This window comes from Bacillus rossius, chromosome 10 (genome assembly GCF_032445375.1).
Source record: "Bacillus rossius redtenbacheri isolate Brsri chromosome 10, Brsri_v3, whole genome shotgun sequence".
Lineage (NCBI taxonomy): Eukaryota > Metazoa > Arthropoda > Insecta > Phasmatodea > Bacillidae > Bacillus > Bacillus rossius.
The window spans coordinates 28,133,129-28,153,147 of NC_086337.1; the positions used below are offsets into that span (position 1 = coordinate 28,133,129).

The 20,019-nt window shown below is 34.0% G+C and overlaps 1 protein-coding gene across 16 annotated transcripts in view; it reads right to left on the reverse strand.

The window, feature by feature from the left end:
- LOC134535895 (protein hu-li tai shao) overlaps positions 1–20,019 on the reverse strand; it is a 168,815-nt gene that overhangs the window by 17,449 nt on the left and 131,347 nt on the right. For 6 of the 16 annotated variants that reach the window (XM_063375250.1, XM_063375253.1, XM_063375251.1 and 3 more), the window contains 6 exons: positions 18,807–18,899; positions 16,613–16,808; positions 12,850–12,981; positions 12,120–12,191; positions 7,274–7,336; positions 6,290–6,364 (listed from right to left, as the gene is read on the reverse strand). In XM_063375250.1, coding sequence (XP_063231320.1) covers positions 6,290–6,364; positions 7,274–7,336; positions 12,120–12,191; positions 12,850–12,981; positions 16,613–16,808; positions 18,807–18,899 — 631 coding nt within the window. The remainder of the gene's footprint in view (positions 1–6,289; positions 6,365–7,273; positions 7,337–12,119; positions 12,192–12,849; positions 12,982–16,612; positions 16,809–18,806; positions 18,900–20,019) is intronic. The other 10 variants (XM_063375257.1, XM_063375258.1, XM_063375259.1 and 7 more) reach the window with 2 other exon arrangements.

The window sequence follows — 20,019 nt, forward strand, 5'->3', positions numbered from 1 at the left end:
TCTCTGTCCACATAACTTTCCTGTTGAAAAACTTCAATACCCTGGGCATCCAACTCTGCTGCTGTGTGAAGTGCAGTTCCACAATCAGTCTGATTCAAATCCAGTTTCTGAGCTTCAATAACAAATGTATGATGATCTGTTTCTCCTCCAGTATTTGCATCTTCGTCCACATAACTTTCCTTTTGAAAAACTTCAATACCCTGGCTATCTACCTCAGCTGCTGTGTGAAGTGCAGTTCCACAATCAGTCTGATTCAAATCCAGTTTCTGAGCTTCAATAACAAATGTATGATGTTCTGTTTCTCCTCCAGTATTTACATCTCTGTCCACATAACTTTCCTGTTGAAAAACTTCAATACCCTGGCTATCTACCTCAGCTGCTGTGTGAAGTGCAGTTCCACAATCAGTCTGATTCAAATCCAGTTTCTGAGCTTCAATAACAAATGTATGATGTTCTGTTTCTCCTCCAGTATTTACATCTCTGTCCACATAACTTTCCTGTTGAAAAACTTCAATACCCTGGCTATCTACCTCAGCTGCTGTGTGAAGTGCAGTTCCACAATCAGTCTGATTCAAATCCAGTTTCTGAGCTTCAATAACAAATGTATGATGATCTGTTTCTCCTCCAGTATTTGTATCTTCGTCCACATAACTTTCCTGTTGAAAAACTTCAATACCCTGGCTATCTTCCTCAGCTGCTGTGTGAAGTATAGATCCACCACATCCACTTTTATCAGAGTCCAAATCCTGAGTTTCAATAACAAATGTGTTATTTTCTCCCTCGCCACCAGTATTTGCATCTCCTTCCACATGTTTTTCCTTATTGAAAATTTTCATGCTACAAGCTTCGATCTCCGCTGTTGTGTTAAGTGCAGTATCTCCACCTCCAGTTTGATCCAAATATTCAAAGTCCCAAGCTTCAATACCAAATGTTTGATATTCAAAATCTCCACCTCCATCGAGATTCAAAACTGCAGAATTGTAATCTGTTTTTGTATCTACTTTACTGATATCTTTTTCCAAGCTATTATCCTCATTTAAAAAACCAACATCCTGAAATTTCGTATCAGCATTTGAGTGATGTACAGATATTGAGTCCCTAATTATGCTTTTCTCTTTATTCAAGCTAGAATCTGTTGGGCACAAACTGAGGGTTTCTTGTGGAATGTTACCTTGAACTATAGTTTTGTTTATTTCTTGAGTTAAGGCAGAATAAATACTTTTTGAAATTGAATAAACAATTTTATAATTTTCAGTACCTACAGCTCCAGCCACATGCGAGTGATCAACTTCCCGATCCCCCTCACATATGTTTGCCAGGTTAGCAGTATGGTTGTATTGAGCCAAGTCTGGACAATCAATCAAAGCAAGTGAATCTTTACAAGCAGACTCATTTGCTGCTGTACTGAAATTATTCTTAGATTCAGTTTTTTTTGTCCCAGAAACTGAAATATCCTCATCAATTCCTAATGGTACATTGTCAGCAGCATCCAAATAATGAGCAATACTGGCTTCATCAGCAGAGCTATCAAATTCATCTGAATTTGATCTGTCCAGCGTAGAATGCACAGTTTTCTCAAATTTGTTGCACTTTATAATACTGGAATAAAGTGCTTGATTTCCACCAAAGCCATTGCCGTAACTGTCAAATTCTTCTGAAACGCAGATATCTAACGCAACCGAATTTGACGACCTGCATTCTGTTAAAGTGTTGTTTTGTTCGTTACTCGAAAATCCGCAGCCCAAGTTTCCAGAGGCATTGACATCAAAAGACATACACACAGATGCTTCATATCCTAAGTAGCGATGAGTGCTGCTCATAGGTTCGCTGGAGACCACAGGAAATCGACTTTTATTTGAAAGCAAGGTGCAGGGATTGCTAAAGTGCGAAGCCAGGACCAGTCCAGGGAAACAGACCCTTTGCAAGGTGGGTAGCATGTCTAGCCGTGCAATGCGGACACTCACCGGACCACTAGCATCTGCAAGACATCACAAACACCTCATGCAAGTTATCACATGCTAAAAAAATCAAGCTGAGAGCATAATGTAACATATACCTATACAGCTTAATCTATAAATTAAACCCACACTTTAAGCCAGTTCTGTAACAATTTTGAGAAAACACCAACAAAAATTTTGAATTGTTTAAAAAAAAAAATTGCATGCATCTTACCTATAGAAACATTCCACCAACAGTTGAGTAGACACAGTTAAAGAGGGGGGGGGGGGGGGGGGGGAATGAGACACTATCATGATAGTACTTAATGTTAGTAAAACTATTTAAGTCACAGTGAAAAATTATACACATTCTGAAAGGACATGAATGTACTATCAATATGACAATCAAGTCATTTTATAAACATTTGGATGGACCATAATGTAAACACAAAAAAACACTACATCTCATGTGAGCAGATCAAGGAACTTGTTTTCACCGAAAGTTTGTTTCAAAATCTTTATGAAAATAAATATTTAAAAAAAAATTAAAAAAAATATAACCTTAAAATAGTGTTTTTATGTGATCACATAAAATGATCTAATATAGTAAATTATTTCCAGATTCTTTTTTTAATTTGCTACCTGTAAAGGAATAAAAATTGTAATTTTTCAAAATGTCAAAATCACAAAATGGCTGTGTGATGGACATACCAGTACAAAGAAAGTTCTTAGATTTTTAATTGAATTACAACTAATTTTATGCTAAGCAATTGAGTGTACCAATAGTAGTTTATTTTTCAAAGCTCTCAAAACACTGATAGACACAGATGCTTTAGCCCAAACCTCAGGAGAATTTAAAACTTGCAGCTCCTTAGTTAAGTACAATTAATTTTACCCTATCTGTGCATATCTTTGTAAAAACCAAAGACAAAAACTTTTAACTAGACATTACAGCCAATATAAAACCAACTGCTGAGTATCATACAATTAAATTTTACTAAATTATGAAAAATAAAATTGATTAATTCAAAATTTACATTATATGAGTCATCATCAAAATCTACTAGTGTAACAAAAATAAACTTTCTAGGCAAGCTCAAATTGAAAATCCAATTCAGGAACAGACACAACAACAAAACTACCACTCCCCCTAAGGCAAGGCTTGTCAACTATGCAAGAAATACATTAACGTAAGAAAGGTTAAAACACAAAAAAGTTAAATGTTGATGTTTCATCATTTTTGTTTATGAATTTTTATAATCATAATTACAAAAATGCAACACAAACATCTGTCAACTTAACTTTTTACATTTAGGCTTGTTTTCCCCAACTGTTTATATTTAAAATAATGTGTTCAAGAAACTTAAAGAGATGTAGACAACACATGCACAGAAGGCTAGTGTATTTTCTTTCATCACAAGGATCACATTTTCACTTATTAAATTATTGCACAGAGTAAGCAAATTAATCATTTTAATAACACTATAAGATTTCACGTGTTTTTTTTATGAAAAACATACAAAAAGGTCAGAATTTTTTTTTTTACAGTTTAAAGTTTCAAATTGTTTTCTTTGTATTATTTTGTAACATTTGTTTGTTTTTTTATAAATAACTGCAAAATTTTTGATTTGTTAGGTGTTAAATCCTTGTCCTCCTGCATCTCTTGCAAAGTTTACAAACCCGGCTGGATGTCGAACATATAATTAATTTTGAGTGTAGTTTTAAAATTCTGATGGCCTTTATCAAATTAAGAGTAAATAAAAGGAGTAACAAAGTGCTTTGTAAAAATGTTTTAAAAAAACAGTAAAGAAGACGAATGCATTATTATTTATATTATTATTATTTTCCAAATTATGTTTAAAAAATAATACGACACTCCTCAAAACAAACTTGACTCATGCTGCAAGTAAGTCTAGAATGCATGTATGAACACACCTACAACTGCACCTACTTACCACACTAACCATCAGATCCAAATAAGACCCAAATCACTCCTGCACACACATGATCACACATGTCCCCAAACTACTACAACCACAATGACTTGTTCAACTGTGAAATGATTCCTGTGTTAATAGCACTATCACCCTCAGCATCTGGTTGGAAGAGTGAGAAGGGGGCAAAAGCGCTGTCTCTATTTGGAACAAACAGATGCCCCTTTCAGGGTAAGTAGCTGGCCACAATTATTCATTTACATGTGTTCCTAAATCTGGGTGGCAAAAACGTGTTACTTAATTTGTTGTAAAAAAAATTTGAAAACAAGAGCACACTTTATTGCAAGTATATTGAGCAAGTATTGTATCCTAAATATATGGGATTTAAATTTAAACTTAAATACTTGTAGTAAAATAAAAAAACACAAATTGTTCACAATAAAGTCATATGTACTTGTTTGACAGGTGTTTCAGCAAACTTTCAGACTAACAGCCCAATATTTTGATTAATAAACAAAATACAGATAGATTCATGTAGCATTAAATAAGCAAACTATGAATCAATATTTAGTTGTAAATTTGTTTTTTGAATACTCGTATCTAGGGGTGTTCGAAGTCCATTTGTTAATGGTCGAAGTCGAAGTCGAATTCTAAATCTTCAAACTTCCGAAGTTCGAAGTCGAAGTCGTAACTTTTCTACAGAATAATTGAAGTTTTTTCACAGTACTGATATTTGTTTATTTATTTTAAAGACAAAAAAATTTTTTTAAACAAACATCTCTAATGTATGAACTGTATTACATTCGCCGGCATACTTGGAGACTGATTGCTTGTACTGGGGATAGGATTGTCTTCATCATGAACACGCTTGCATGCAACCGATATCACGTCCATTATGTTTAGTTTTTCACATTAACAAAATCAGTATGCTCCAGAACGCATGTTAACCAAGCGGATAAAAACACTATCAACGCCGTGTATCATGTACTATGGGCGTACGGTAAAAAAAAGAAAAAAAAAAACTCCTGCCATTCCGTAGTTTCGATGTTAAAACAAATACTAAAAGCCAAATATCGTGTTGGAATGTTGGAATTGGCATAAACAGAAATATTGTTCACACAGTTTACTTACTTATTTCAACATTTTTCAACATTTACGGCAGAAATCCGTACGTTGATACACCGAAAACCATATATTAAAGGATTAGGAATAATATTTATTGTGCAAGGAAACAAAATATAAAAAAACGTATCCACCACTATTTATTTACATTCCGTTTAGCCTTATTTTTGGTTAATATCATAAGGCTCACTTAACTTCAATAGTTTCGGACCACAAATAATTAAAAATTTTAACTTCATCAATGCAGTCATTTGTAACTACCCGAAAACTCTTTAATGCTGAAACTGAAAGTAACGTTTACGTAATTTAATATTGAGATAATTATTTGGACGCGCACAGTCACATGATGATGCTACCAGGATGGCCAACCGATGCTATTAGAAATCTTAAGACTTAATATTGTTAAAATGTATAAATATAATTCCCAAATATCCTTTTTTGATATGTACATTACCTAAGTAATAACTGTATTATTTGTATGTGTTTAGGATGAAACAAATATTTATGTTAATACTTATTACCATTTCATCCGAGCACGACGCAAATGTGCTTTTTTAAAAATCATGTCACGTTGGCCAACCTGCATGAAATTGTTAAAATAAGATGTCGCTGGCGACCGTCGCCGTAGATATTATTGAAATTATTTTTGTTTATGAAGTAACAAATATACGGTTCTAAACTCTGTTTTACTGCAATAAAGTGATATTATATTTACGCCAATCATCGTTACAAAAATTGTTGAATGAAGCCTCAAGATAATTGACAAGTTATTCATAATTCCTTCGAAAAAAATTCTTGGTGTTAACTTCGAACCGAAGTCGGCAAGCTCCGATTCGACTTCGACTTCGACTTTTTCGAAGCTTCGAACACCTCTACTCGTATCAAATTACAAAGTATGCAGATTTTAACAGAAATTTTACTAATATATGTAATTTTAAGCTGCAATTCAACTAGCAGTGCTAGCATGTCCATCACACACCCACACAAAAACATAACTTGATAAACAGAAATGCTTAAAATAATGCACTAAAGTCACTTAACTATTATTATTTCAACCATTAAGCATGTCAAATGGATTGAGAAACATTCTAGTAGAACTTGTTAGGAAAGCTCACTAAAGAAACTAATGTGCATAATGCTAGGTTTAAAGCAAGCATAACATTTGTAACTTAACTTCCTTCCTATTCTTTGGCCTTGGCAAAATACATTTCTTTTGCCCCTAGTAAGGTAAAGAACACATCCATCCGTAACCAACACAATAAACATAGGATACCCCATTCCGCTGCTTTAGCTTACCTTTCAGTTTGTTCTTATCTCGTCCCAGAGACCATGAGCGGCTCATGTGTGCTTCGACGCCTGTAGCATCAGCAACTACATGCCAAGACAATACAGACCATCATGCAGCCAGTACAAAAATTCATGCACCTATTGCCATGCTACATGCATATATTCTACATTATATTCCTGATAAATTCAAGCATGAGGATGAACTGATGCATGAGGATGACCTACACTTAATTATGAGCAGTGTATCATTACTCAACAATAAAGTACCTAAATGCATAGAACTGTTTGACTATGAAATGTGTTATTAGAATGAAACACACCTACATGTTAAAGCCAACATTATGATAAAAATGTTACAGAAACTTCAATCACAGGTATTTAGTTTTATTTATATTACGTACTTGTTTGCTCATTGTTTTCCCAGAAATCATACCCATTTATAAACACCCACATTTTTATATCATATACATAAATAATTTCTCAATGGGTCCGTTAACATATTTTAAAATTGTTAGTTTTTGATTATAATGACTGAAATAATTACTTTAAAAGAGAATAATTTATTTTACATATTAGCTCATGACCATGAAGACAAGATATAAGGATGTGAAATCAAGTATATACCAATAAAATCAAACTGTTCTGAACAAAAATTTAAACAATACTTTCAAAAAAGATGCAATGATGATTCAGAACAACATAAACAAGATACTACAACATTTAATGCAAAACAACTCAAGGGGGGGAAAAAAGCTACACTTACACCAGTCAATGCAATGTAACTTTGCACATGCAAAATTTGTTCAGAATCCAACTTAAAATTTGTCATAAAATTAACATTAAAAATAAGAATAAATTTAAAAAAAACTACTGGCTGAGATGTGATCATAACACATCAAACTAAGAGAGATCTGTAATGTTACATGCAAAGTTCTAACATCAGCCATGAACAATGTAATCATAACATAATGAAAAATACAAGCACTAACTCACCTTTAGCTGGTATGCGTAAAGATATAGAGCGCTCCACGTTGGGATCAGGCAAGTCAGATTCAGCTTAAAAATGAGATGAACATGCATACAATTATAATGCAGCATGATGCAATACACTCATGCATTATACTCTTTTGAAATTATAACATGCATTATTTAAATTTGAGGGACTTCAAATCTGTAATTCACAAGTTCACAGCTAAAACAGTACAATTTCAACACTACTAAATGAGAAAACAAAATAACTTATTGGACATTTTACACTACTCATATGACGTGCTGAAAAACACTACGACAAGAATACAATCACTGAATAACTAAGTGTAAAAAAACAACCAAAAGGGTTATAATGCTTAACCTTTTAGCATTTTCAGATAAAGATTTCCCCACTTAAAATATAGGAATACTTAGGCATTAATGAAAATTAGCAGACTTCTTTGGCCATTGTTTTCGAAAAAGTACTACTCTAATTGATGCTAACACTTGAATCCAGTTATCCTAGCAACTATTCTTAACATGCTACTAACTTAACTGGATGTACACAAGGTGAGGAATAGGTACTTTTCATAACAGTTTTGGATTGAGAGAAAATGCAGTACAATTTAGCAGCTGGCCACTAATATCAAAGTCTGCATAATATTAGGATGATGCCAATCATGAATTATTTGTTATTTAACATAATATTATGAACTGACCATTTAACATATTATTTTACTATGATAAAAAGAATCATTTCAGGTCAGCTTTATTAATTTTTAGAGAAAAAAATATTCTAAAAAATTGGATTGCTGCATGTTATTAAAAATGATTTTGCATTAAAAAAATTACCATAAAGCTAACCACACAATTGCTGCTTTGCTCTAGTATGTTGATCAAATATTAATATAGTTTAATATTACAAATCTCTTTGATTAAGCAGGGCATCATGGTTTCAATTAAAAAAATGGTATTCAGGATTTTAAATTTTCATCCAGTTGTGGAAAAATAGCAATAATAATTTGGTCACTAATCCTGTTATAGACTGATTAAACAATGGCTGAATCAAAATCTGAAACACACTACACAATAAAGAACATCTATTTCAATCAATACACACATGACCCAATGAATTATCAATGTCCCATAAACCAACGTCAAGCAGACAACATATAATCGGCCAGTAAAGCTTGGTTCTGAATTAAGGTTGTTTATAATTGAGAAGCAAAAATTTTTAGTCACAGTATCTAATAATTTGGTGCGGGGTAGGGCTTTATAAATTTACGTAAAAAAATGTCTATAGCTAGAAAACTACAAATCTTAATGATGTTTTTGTGTTATGATTCGGAACTGTCATTAATTGGCCTATCAACTGTTCTCAGCTTGATGTGTTACGGGACATCATGCATAAAAGAATAAACTGTATAAGAGAATCAACTAAAACTAATTACAGAACACTACACATTTACATGCTCATGCATTCTAGTATCAGCATTCATGCTTTTCTGGATGTCATTCTTCAGCATGACTAACAGATCACAAAAAGTTTAAATTAGTGACTTTTTTTTTTTTCAGTTTGTTTGACTTTAGAAATTGTTCTGTTGAAACTTTTCTATGATTTGCTATTGTATGCAGCGCTGTTGCAACGTAAATTTGGAGAAAAGCTTTCGCATAAAGCAAGAAAGTAAGGTATTTTATTATCAGGAAAAAGACACTGCAAGAAAAAATACGTTAATCACGGGAATTCATAAATACCGGGTATGTAACAATGAGGTTCTAATGTACTTGTTACTACACGAAAGGCCCAGGATTTACGATGCGATGTTATGAACAGTTGTGACAGCTAATAAAAACTAAACTTCAGTAGGCTATTTTAGTATCTATAGGTAGAGCCAAGATTATATGGTTTTATGCGAAATCGCGAATTTTCACGCAAAATTCATCCCAAACCGCGAAAAATGCGAAATGTTTTCTAACCACAAATAAACACCTCAATATTGATTTAAATCGTTAACTACCGACTATTGGTTGATTGACAAAAAATTCCGTATCTGTTTGTAGAAGAAATGGTCGTCATCCAACTGCAGTGTGGTGGTTATTTAATGCGTTAATTATTCATCTTAAAAAATTACAAGATATCACAAAAATTGACGATTTCACGAACAAAAAAAGATCGTTATCGGAGTTAGGTTAGGGTTTTTAAACGCATCTAGCCACTAGAGATCACGCAATATTAACAACTGACGATCGTAACTTAAAATTATCAAGTTAACAAACACAACAACGTGAAAAATCTCAGCGCCTTGTTTGCTGTATCCTTTGAAAAATACACGTGGAAAAAAACTGCATTCATTAAATAAATACGTATGAAAATAAAATAAAAGCGAACATTGATATTTAATGATCACTTAATATTTAATGAAATTTCACTGTAACGCAATTTTGTGTGCTTGTTGAATAAGCAGTTTACCGTGAAGCCTTCATTTTCATTTCACACTTCACAGGCGAGAGTGCCAAAATCGTAACATAATCTAAGTTTTCCGATCGCTAATGAAAAAGCACCATATTGCAAGGATTTATTTATTTTACGGTCATTAAATATTTTAAATAACGCTTACCTACCCAACCCTCCCGGAAAATAAATAAAAACATTTATTTCACTGAGCTGACATAACCTAACCTTTTACTTCGGGTTGAGTATATGGCTCTCTCGCCTGTAAAAATTAGGCTTCCCGCGGTTTATTTTTTCGCTAAAACTTCAGTAAATACTAGTTTTTGGTACCTCCGGGCTTTGTTTACAAATGACGTGCATAAATGAAAGCTAAATTTCTTAATCATGCCGAAAAATAAAGCTACTGCGGCATCACGTGCTGACGAGTTTAAGAATGAGGGATTATATGTCAGTGACGGAAAAATACTTTTCTGTAAATATTGTAATTGCCGTTTGGAGCATGAACGTAAGGACACGGTAAACAAGCACATAATTAGCGACAAACATGTAAAAGCTAAACGATCCCCATGCACTTTGAAACGACAGCTTTCTATCCCAGAAGCAGGAGTGGCGCAAATATGCGCAAAAAAAACAAAAGATTTTGTTCTCGAAACTGTTGAAGCCTTTGTAGCTGCAGGTATTCCTCTTGAGAAACTTGACAACAGCAAGCTGACTGCATGGATGCAGAAGCATGTAAGTGGTGCTGGTGATCTTCCAACAGCGGATTGGATGAGGAAAAAGTACATTCCCCTACTTAGACAGAAAAAAGAAGTGGAAATCAAGCAGCAGCTCTTGGGGCAAGATATAGTCATACTCGCAGATGAAACCACTGACAAGAGTAATAATTGTGTTTTCAACATCTTGTTTAAAATTCTGAAACCAGGCGCTGAACAAGATGTTATCTTAGGGGCTTCTTGTGTCCTTGATGCAGCAAATGCTGTTTGTTGTTCTTGGGCAGTGATTGATGTATGCTCCAAATATGAAGTCAAGGAAGAAAACTTAATTGCGTATGTTACAGATAGTGCCAGGTACATGACAAAATCTGCTGGTACCCTTGAAGGTGTATTTGGTGACCACATGTACCACATACAATGTTGGGCCCATAAAGTAAACAAAATGAAAGCGGATTATCCTGAATTTGCAGCTGCTGCTTTAAAGTTAATATGGATACCTGCAACGAATGTGGACTCAGAAAGATCTTTTTCTAAGTATTCTGTAGTTGTAAGTGACAGAAGATCTCTAAAACCAGAGAATGCTGAACTGCTGACAATAGTAGCTTTTTCCTGAGCTTAATTATATTGCATTTATAGAACAAAAGTTTAACTGTAGTTTCTATTTTAATTAATTTAGACTCTCTCCTGAACTCAGGAACAGTACTTACCTGCATAAGAATACTAAATATTTTAGTTGTTAATTTTTTATGTACTCTCAACATAGTATTGTTTAAGGTGCATATTTTAAGTCTCTAACCACGTATTATTGAAGCATTTGATCAAGGCAGCTCTGCTAGGTGTGTACATGTTATTACATGTGTTTTAATTTTTTATGACGATAAAGACGAAATCCACAATTCTTAATGACGAAAAGTCCTTTTTCATAACACCATAAAATCTTGGCTCTATCTATAGGTAACAAATAAATTAATCAATTTGAAATGTTGATTCAAATGTACGATTATTCAATTCAAATTCGAAATTTTCAAGTACTCACAGACCCCTATTAGATTATTGCAACCGCAAACTTTGATAACCATTTCAACGTGTCTCTCACATACCATTCACAAGATGTATATAGTTCGATAAGCTACTGCAGGTTAATCAACCTTGTAGATTGATGGAACTTGTTCAAATATTAATGGCCCCCGATGTTTATTATATTGGCATAGTAAACGGCCAAACTACTAAATTCAGCCCGGGAGGTCAATCTGTGAAATTTGTAAATATTTTGGTGTACGTTCAAAACAAGGCAAGTTAACAGTTAAAATTTTACACCACTGCAAAAAAAATCCCCATTCACAAGCAATTTTTTTTTTATAGTTTAAGTTTTTAAGTGAAATACCATAAAAAAAATTCGTTAAAACATTAATTTTTGAACTACAGTAAAACAATATTGAAAATTAAAAAAAGTCTCACTCATAAATTTGAATTCAATAATATTGTGATATTTGTTTTTCAATTTGATTTGAACTGACAGTCATACAACAAAACCATTGGATACCATGACGTAAAAAACGACCAGATGAATTTATTTTGACTGTAACTGTCGTGATCCATCAGACATCCTGGACATGCAGACGCAGGTACTCACTCGCCCGTCTGCACCAGACGGAAGCCCAGGACCCTGCAAAAGCCCGGCAATGGAGAGGGGAGGGATACTAACCGTCACTGAGCACCACCTCGGCCTGGCTCGGTCGCGGGGCCTGCTTCGTCTCTATCCGCAGCACGCGAGGCTCTGCACACACAACAATCGTGCATGAACAGAACACTGCCCACAGCAGTGCTACAATGATAGGTCTCTACGGTTCGGCACATTCTGTTTCCGGCACCTATCGAGCCGCTCAATTTTAAAGTTCTTTCGGGTGGATTCCGGCTGTTGATCTTGGCTGGAAAGTCGCATTACTGCTCTGCCGGCAATTTTATTTCACTCCTGAGTCATCAATTTCCATTTCAGTACAGTACTTATAGTTTAGTGGGTTTAATTTAATTTGTCCAAGTCGACGGTTGGTACTCAACGTTTGGTAATCTGACAAAATCTCTAATACGGCATAGCCATTGTCCCGAATATGCTGGATGAAAGACCTTTCACTGTAGTATGTGACAAAATTTTAATGAAATTATATCTTCGTATAGCAATTTCTCTATGAAAAAAAAAAATTATCCTCTCTCCTCAAAGATGTCTTCATAATCATAAAAAATTTTTATCAAAAAAATTCCACCACTCATTATTTAATAGAAAAAGAAAATTTTGACTATGAAAATTACCCTACACAGTAACGAGTGATGCGAGTCAATATCGTAACAGTCACTAGCATGTGAATTTTTCCAGGATACATTAAATGACTCCCATCTAACATTATTAGAAACACAGAAATGAAACTTTGAAATGCTACCATCTTTGCTCTCCTCTTCTGTTTCACTCGTGGCGGATGTGGGAGACATCAGCGGAGACTTCATGGCGTCCAGAGGCCTGCTGTTCTGCAGTGACGACGACAATGCCTCAGACTCAGACTGGTCCTCATCAACTGTAATTACAAAGAATTAATTACATTTGCATTTCCCGTGGTGTAACATGCCTTGAATTCACGAACTACATAGCATGATTTGAAATAGTAAAATCCATTTCCAGTTATTTTTTAGTTTGAATCGAATACGAATATCAAATTATTCTTGAATTTGAATAGTAAGAATTATAATCACACTAAAATTTTTTTTTCCACATATAACAAATACAGCGAAACCCCTTATTTACGTTACCGTTATTTACGTTTTCCCGTTATTTGCACTATATTCTTCAGGTCCCGTTTGGTTCCCATATAGTCCAATACAATACTTTCCCGCGAATTACGTCTCAAAAATCGAATCAATCCCGCGAATTACGTCTCAAAAATCGAATCAATCCCGCTATTTACGTCACGTAACAACCATAAACAACCAGAAAATACCGTGGAGCTAGTAGGCAATGAACATTTTAAATAGCAAAATATACATATTTTATAACATGAAAAGTTGCTTTTATTTCTAAACATGTAATAATTTAAGCCTAGGCGTGTAAAAGTACGAGTAATTATAGCAGGAGACAATCTAAAATGCACGAGGGAAAAACGTAAACTCATGAATGTACAAACATGGCTGCTTGTAAGTTCTGATACTGTATTTATGTCACAACTTAGCCGAAATACTGGTACGAGACATAAACTTCACAAGATAAAATGAGCGGTGTCTTGGTAACTGTTTTATACGTCTTTTATAATTTGGGAAGTATTGTACAGTTGACGCCATATTTTTTAAACTAACCATTTATTTCTGGGGATCGTAAATAATTAATTATTGGTATCAAGACATCATGATAAACGTAAACTTGAACATGTCACGGCAGCGAGAAAACTGGTGCGTATACCAATAAACTGGTATTAGAACTGGATAAAATTGGTACACGGGAGGTGGAGCTTATATTTTTTTCCGCTAAGCTCGCATCTATTGGTTGGCGGCTGATGGCGTCATGAGTCTGGGCGGAGCATAGAGTGCGCATGCGCCGCCGCGTCGTTACAGCAGTTGACCGAGTACAATGACCTTTCTCCGCGTTTGGCGCGCTATTGACGGTAAATATTCATCAATTTGCGGCCTTTTCTTAAAAAAATTTTTACTGTGAGCAATGTGTATGTAGCCCGTATTTGTTATAAACCCTGCCGGTTGCAACTGTATTTATAATTTGGAGAGGCAAATAATCTCCTTGAACAGCCAAAAAAGCAAGCAGAAGAAAATTTCAAATTTATTTTTTAGGAAGTAATCAGAAAAACATTTTGGCTTTCATTCTTTTTTTATTTTTGTCAAATATGGTAAATTAATAATTGATTAAATACTAAAGTAAAATTTGTTGTTAGTGTGTTTGTACCTGCATTGTAGTATGTGCTATTAAACAAAAGGAAAAAAATTCTAAATAAGGTAAACTGTACTCCTTTATATACTTTTCCCTTTATTTACACTTTCCCGCTTTTTACACTTTTTTACTTTGTCCCCATGAAAAGTGCAAATAAGGGGTTTTGCTGTACATATTGAACAAAAAAGTAAATGTGTAGCATAGTGCATCTGGTAAATTAGATAAATAATACTGAAGTAAAAGGTTCATTAGGTTAAGTCTGCTACAAATGCTAAATGTAAAATTTGTTGAAATATTCAAATTTTGAAACATAACATATAAATAATTATTTTTCATGGTAATCAAAACAGCACCTGCAAAAAAAATATATTTTACTAAACAGTGCTAAGCGAATCTGTAAGGCAATTGCAGTATGTAAGAAGAAACTTCAAGAATGTACAGTGAGCAGTTTTATGCATAGTTAAATATAATATCGTTTTTTTTCTTTAATATTGTTTGAATTAGTCACTGTGTGAAAATAAATAATAATTTATAGTAACATTTATTAACATTTATGGATTATATTTTTTGGCTTGTTTGAACTATGGTGTAGGAATACAGTAGCTGCTTAGAATGTACCTCTTTCTTTCTGTCCAGTGTATAAGGTAAAGTTTTTCCCCTTCTCAGTGTGACTTATTTTTTTAGCCACACCTTACAAGATAATTGCCTGAGCCGTCACTACATTAGGAGTGGGAGTGTGGGTGTGTGTGTATCCAGTCATCGTTCACTGTGTATTATCCACTAGAAAAACATTGTTGTAGGTTGATATGCTTTAGGAGTCTTTGCTGCAAGTATGCGACCATATGTTTTTCACCTAGATTTATACAAGTATTTTTTCTCTCTTCGCTGGTATGCCGTGTTTCTACCCTCTGATCAGAAAACTGTCAACTTTAACACTGGAACAGGATTTTGATTTTTTCAGCTATGTATTTATCCTTATCAGCATGCTGTCAGTTCTAATCTATTTTTATAGACCTGCTTAACTCTTTTCTTCATAAAATACTTTAGCTGACAACGTGAGTGTAATAGTTCCAAATTACCGTTTATTAGTCTTCTCAAAATTTAAGTGACCAGATGAAGAAGAAAAAAAAGAAAAAACTTCACATAAATAAACCTAAAACATTACGAATATCCTATGGAAATTATCACCACCGGAGGATAAAATCTTCTGCGATTCTGAAATTTTTCCAGACTTTCAAGGTTCCACACGGTCTTATTCATAAACGACTGATATTCATTTTTCAAAGTGGTAGTATTCAAAACCGAATCGAACATGAATAACTAACTACTTGTTTTCATGTTTGAAAATTTAAATATTCACACAGGCCTACTAGTAAATAATTTAATCTTAATTATAGACTTAAGTTTTATTATGAAAAGCAATAAAACTGAAATAGCACAAATAAGCATGTCATTACATCATCATAAAACAACAAAATGCAATTAAAATCATTAAATTAATAAGCAATTTAAGAACTTAACTCTCCAATCTAATTATTTTATTCTTTCAGTATACTTGATTCAAATAATGTAACTTATTTGACATGATGTAAGTACCAAAAAATATCAACCAGTTTCATAAGAAAAAAAAAATATTTTACTTTGATCTCTCATTTCTTAATAACTCATTTTTACATTTCTGACAACATAGTGTATCACACAGCAACTAACACTATTTTGATAAAATAAGCAGTAAAAACATTTTTAAAAAATGTTTGATTTCAAAAATTGTGACAATTACTAAAGACCAGGGAAAATCAATTTTTTTTATTTTAGAAATTTAAACCATATGATAAATATACCAACTGCATTGCCTTTAAACCTAAAACTTTTCAGTTTGGTAAGAAATTATTTTTGTTGGTATTCACTGCTAACTGATACAGTAAGCCACTTCAATAGTCTACAGGTTAATTAGTGTTTAATGTAAAAATAAAATAATGACCTGGAACAGGACCTACCCCTTAAAGTACAGCTTATTTCGTACCTGTTCCAACTCAACATATCAAAACAAGTAGTTGTATATTTTATCATCATCTTGACCGAAAGAAAAAAAACACTACGATGATTAAAAAATGTTCAGATAAGCTTACATGTACCACAGCCATATTATATAAAAAAAACTTATCTTCAAAGCGTAGAAATGAAGATTCACCTAAATATGGATGTACGCAGTAACAAGTTCAAAGTAATGGAGTTAAAAGAGTTTTAAACTGAAACCGATGTCACCGTTTACTCACAAGATTCTCCCTTCTGTTTACGCTCCACCACCTTCTTGTACTCTTCCAGCTCCTCGTCCGTTATGGTGTCAAACGGGTTCTTGGCATACGGTGTCTTGTACACCATGGCATTGTGCTGGAAACCTCGCTGAATTATTCCCTTGGAGGCAGCCCCCACCAGGATAACCTGGTCGCCTGTCGCTGAAATGTTGGCATCCTGCAACGAGCAACACATCCACACCTAGCACGCGTATGTTTCGCATGTGAGCAATTGTAATTAGCTGTTTGAGCTTTCACTTGAAACTGTTCCCTGTGAGAAAATCATTACGTTCACTTCAGTCTTTCCAGAGTTAAAGAATTTACATTAATTTCATGCAGAAAATGCGAAGTTGTTATCAGTTTGCCCAGCACAATACAGCATGAATTAAAATTTTATTTTAATAATATACCAGTGAAAAATAGGTTATGATAACAAATGCCTTGAAAATAAGCTAGTCCAGGTGTTTTCTAATAATCACCCAGAAAACACATGCTAGTAGCTATAAAAATGTTTAAATTTTTTACTATGATTGTGATCTCCAATTCTGTTTAAAACCCAGCCAACTGAAACTCAGTAAGTTGTTAATGTTGAAAATCTTTAAAAAGTAATATATTACAGTCAACTCTTGCTTATGCACAGCACCTATAGAACCATTATATAAATTCAATGACTTTTGTTCCCAATATGGCAAATATGAAAGAAAAATCAATGGAAATTGATTGACCAAACTCCTAACAAACAGCCATTAAATAATGGCATAATCTCATCTTGGGTAAAATTTTATGCATAACACAACTTACTAATGAAATTATTTTATTGTTATGATGATGAAATTTTTCTAGCGACATCCCTCTTAAAATGGACTTTACACTGACCGCTTGCTAAAATGTAGGTGCAAATTCTTACTTAAACTTTCTTTTGGCCACAACAGGATGTAGTATTTGCTCTTCTACAGAACTATTTTATTTTGGAAACTTCTGCAGACTTAAAAATTTCCATTTCAATAAAATTTCAATAATGTTCTAATTAGAAGTCACTGAAAATGGACTTGACATGTGCATTTCACAGAAACCTAATTATCACTCAGTGATCTTTTTATTTTAAAAGGCATTGTAAATGTCTAAGTGGTATTATTATGTTCTGATGACATATTTCTGAATTGTTTATAAGACTTCCTACATTTATATTAACGTTTTATTTTAAAAAAAAATATCTGATATTTTTGTAAGAACCCACAGTGTTGAAAAGCTTTATTTAGGCCTAAAGTTCCACAATTATTCAACATCATCCGCGGCATCGCTCCATTTCATTTACCCAAATAATCAGGAGTTTACTGTACGGTGGAACCTTGCAAAAGAACTGAAAATGGCAAATGATTTTGTCCTAACTATGTACGAGCAACACTCCTAAACAGCCAAAAAATGATAAAAAAAGATCATGACTGAACTTACAATTCCCAAACCTTACAAAAATGTCACAATTTACCAATTTTATTAAAAATGTACACTAAAAGAAAAATGCATAGAAAAAAATTGATGCAAATTATTTTTGTGCAAAATAAGTATTGTACATGATCTGATCTCTCAATTGTGTGAACATTGTAGTGAACTGCATGCTGTGTCTAAACTACATCACTTGTGAAAGTAGTTTGGACCACTATACTAAACTGCAGATGGGAGAAAGGAGGTAGAGAGAGACGGCACTAACAGTCCCCCCCAACTTCCCAAATTTCCTTTCTCCCTACCAATATTTACAACTTTTACATTGCAGCTTCCTAAATACCACTAGCTACTTTAAAAAAAAAGTCATGCAAATCACTGGTACTGTTTAAAGTGGCAAAAGAAAAGTTATCGTAAATACAGTATAAACATACTATGATTTATACAGTCAACCTGACTGCATTTCAACACACTTGTAACTTACAACCTCTCGTAATATCCTGTACTTATGTCAGCAAGGTTCACTGTATTTAAAATACAGAATCACCTCTATCCTGTTAATGGGTTTGAGCCGAACTTCATAAACATTACTGAACTGCACTACTGCAAACAAGTCCAAAAAAAATTAATTTTTAGAGACATTCAGGATTCCAGAATCTTGGGTTCTATATAGTGAGCCTGTAGTAATCAATGATTGCAGCTTCGCACAAAGCGCAAGAAAATACAATAATCTCACCTGCAATTTCTTTGCTTCTTCCCACGACACTCCCTCCAGAATGTGAGACTGTGGGCCCGACGTTATCTTGTCAGCACGACGATTGTCTTTGATCTGAAAGGGAAGTTACACTTTCCTCTCACAAATAAATCAACGCAGTACTCAACACTTCCACAATAAAAAACACGAAATATCCTTATGATATTCTAAAAAAAATTGGGTTAATGTGTATAGTTCAGACCTGCAATGAAAAAATACATTCTTTTTTTTGTTAAATACTTTAAACACTTCCTCCTTCTAAATGACTTAGTGTCAAAGAAATATCTTGAGAGTTTCATTCATCAGTTTCACACTTTTTGAACGAAATCCTCGAGAAAACTTATTTTTATTTTTTTTTCTTCTCAAATCAAATGGTCTGATCCAAAAAGTCTGGAAACAGCAAAGTTCCAAAAAGGTGTGAAGCTGACCTCATGGAGTGACTCGTGGAAATGTTTGTCTTTTTGGTAATGATTTTTGTTGCATAGCCAAGTGCGAGAATATTTTAATTTTTTATAAATCGTGCAAAATCACAAATATCAGCCATGTATATTTACATTTAAAAACACAAGATGATAACAGAGCATCAAAATGTTATCTGGATTCTGTAATGACTGGAAAAAAAAACCTCCACCAAGCTGTAACAGGAGACAAGCCTGTTACCACCACACCCGCACTACTAGTTAGTCTTCTAGCATTTGTACAATAAGTGAAAAGATTTGAGAAACATATCAGGTACGAGGTTCCTGGACGTTCGAGACACTTGGAGCGCACAGACTTTTCCAAGCTCTGACGTCAGCGAGCCGAGGCAGCACATATAGAGGCAGCCACCAACAGCCGGAGGTGCAGTATTAGAGGGACTCAGTACTCATAAGATTCAGCAAGAGATAAGTGTGTTCAGTAAGCTTCTTGACATCAGCATGATAATTGTCGTCAATTACGACATAGTCGAGAATTTGCCGAACACTCGCTCACCCTGAAATTTTGGCAGAATAGTGGCCGAGAGTAAGAATCACAGAGACTGGGATCAGAGTCTGCTGGGTTAGTATGATACTAGACATGACGGGAGGAAAACTCTCCGAGGAGTGTGTGAGCTGCAATGAAATCAGCGAGCAGAAGAAGCAGCCAACCACAGGCGAGCTCTGCTGATAGTCACAAGGCGGTCAGCAAGATGTACAGAGTGAGCCCTCCGTAATAG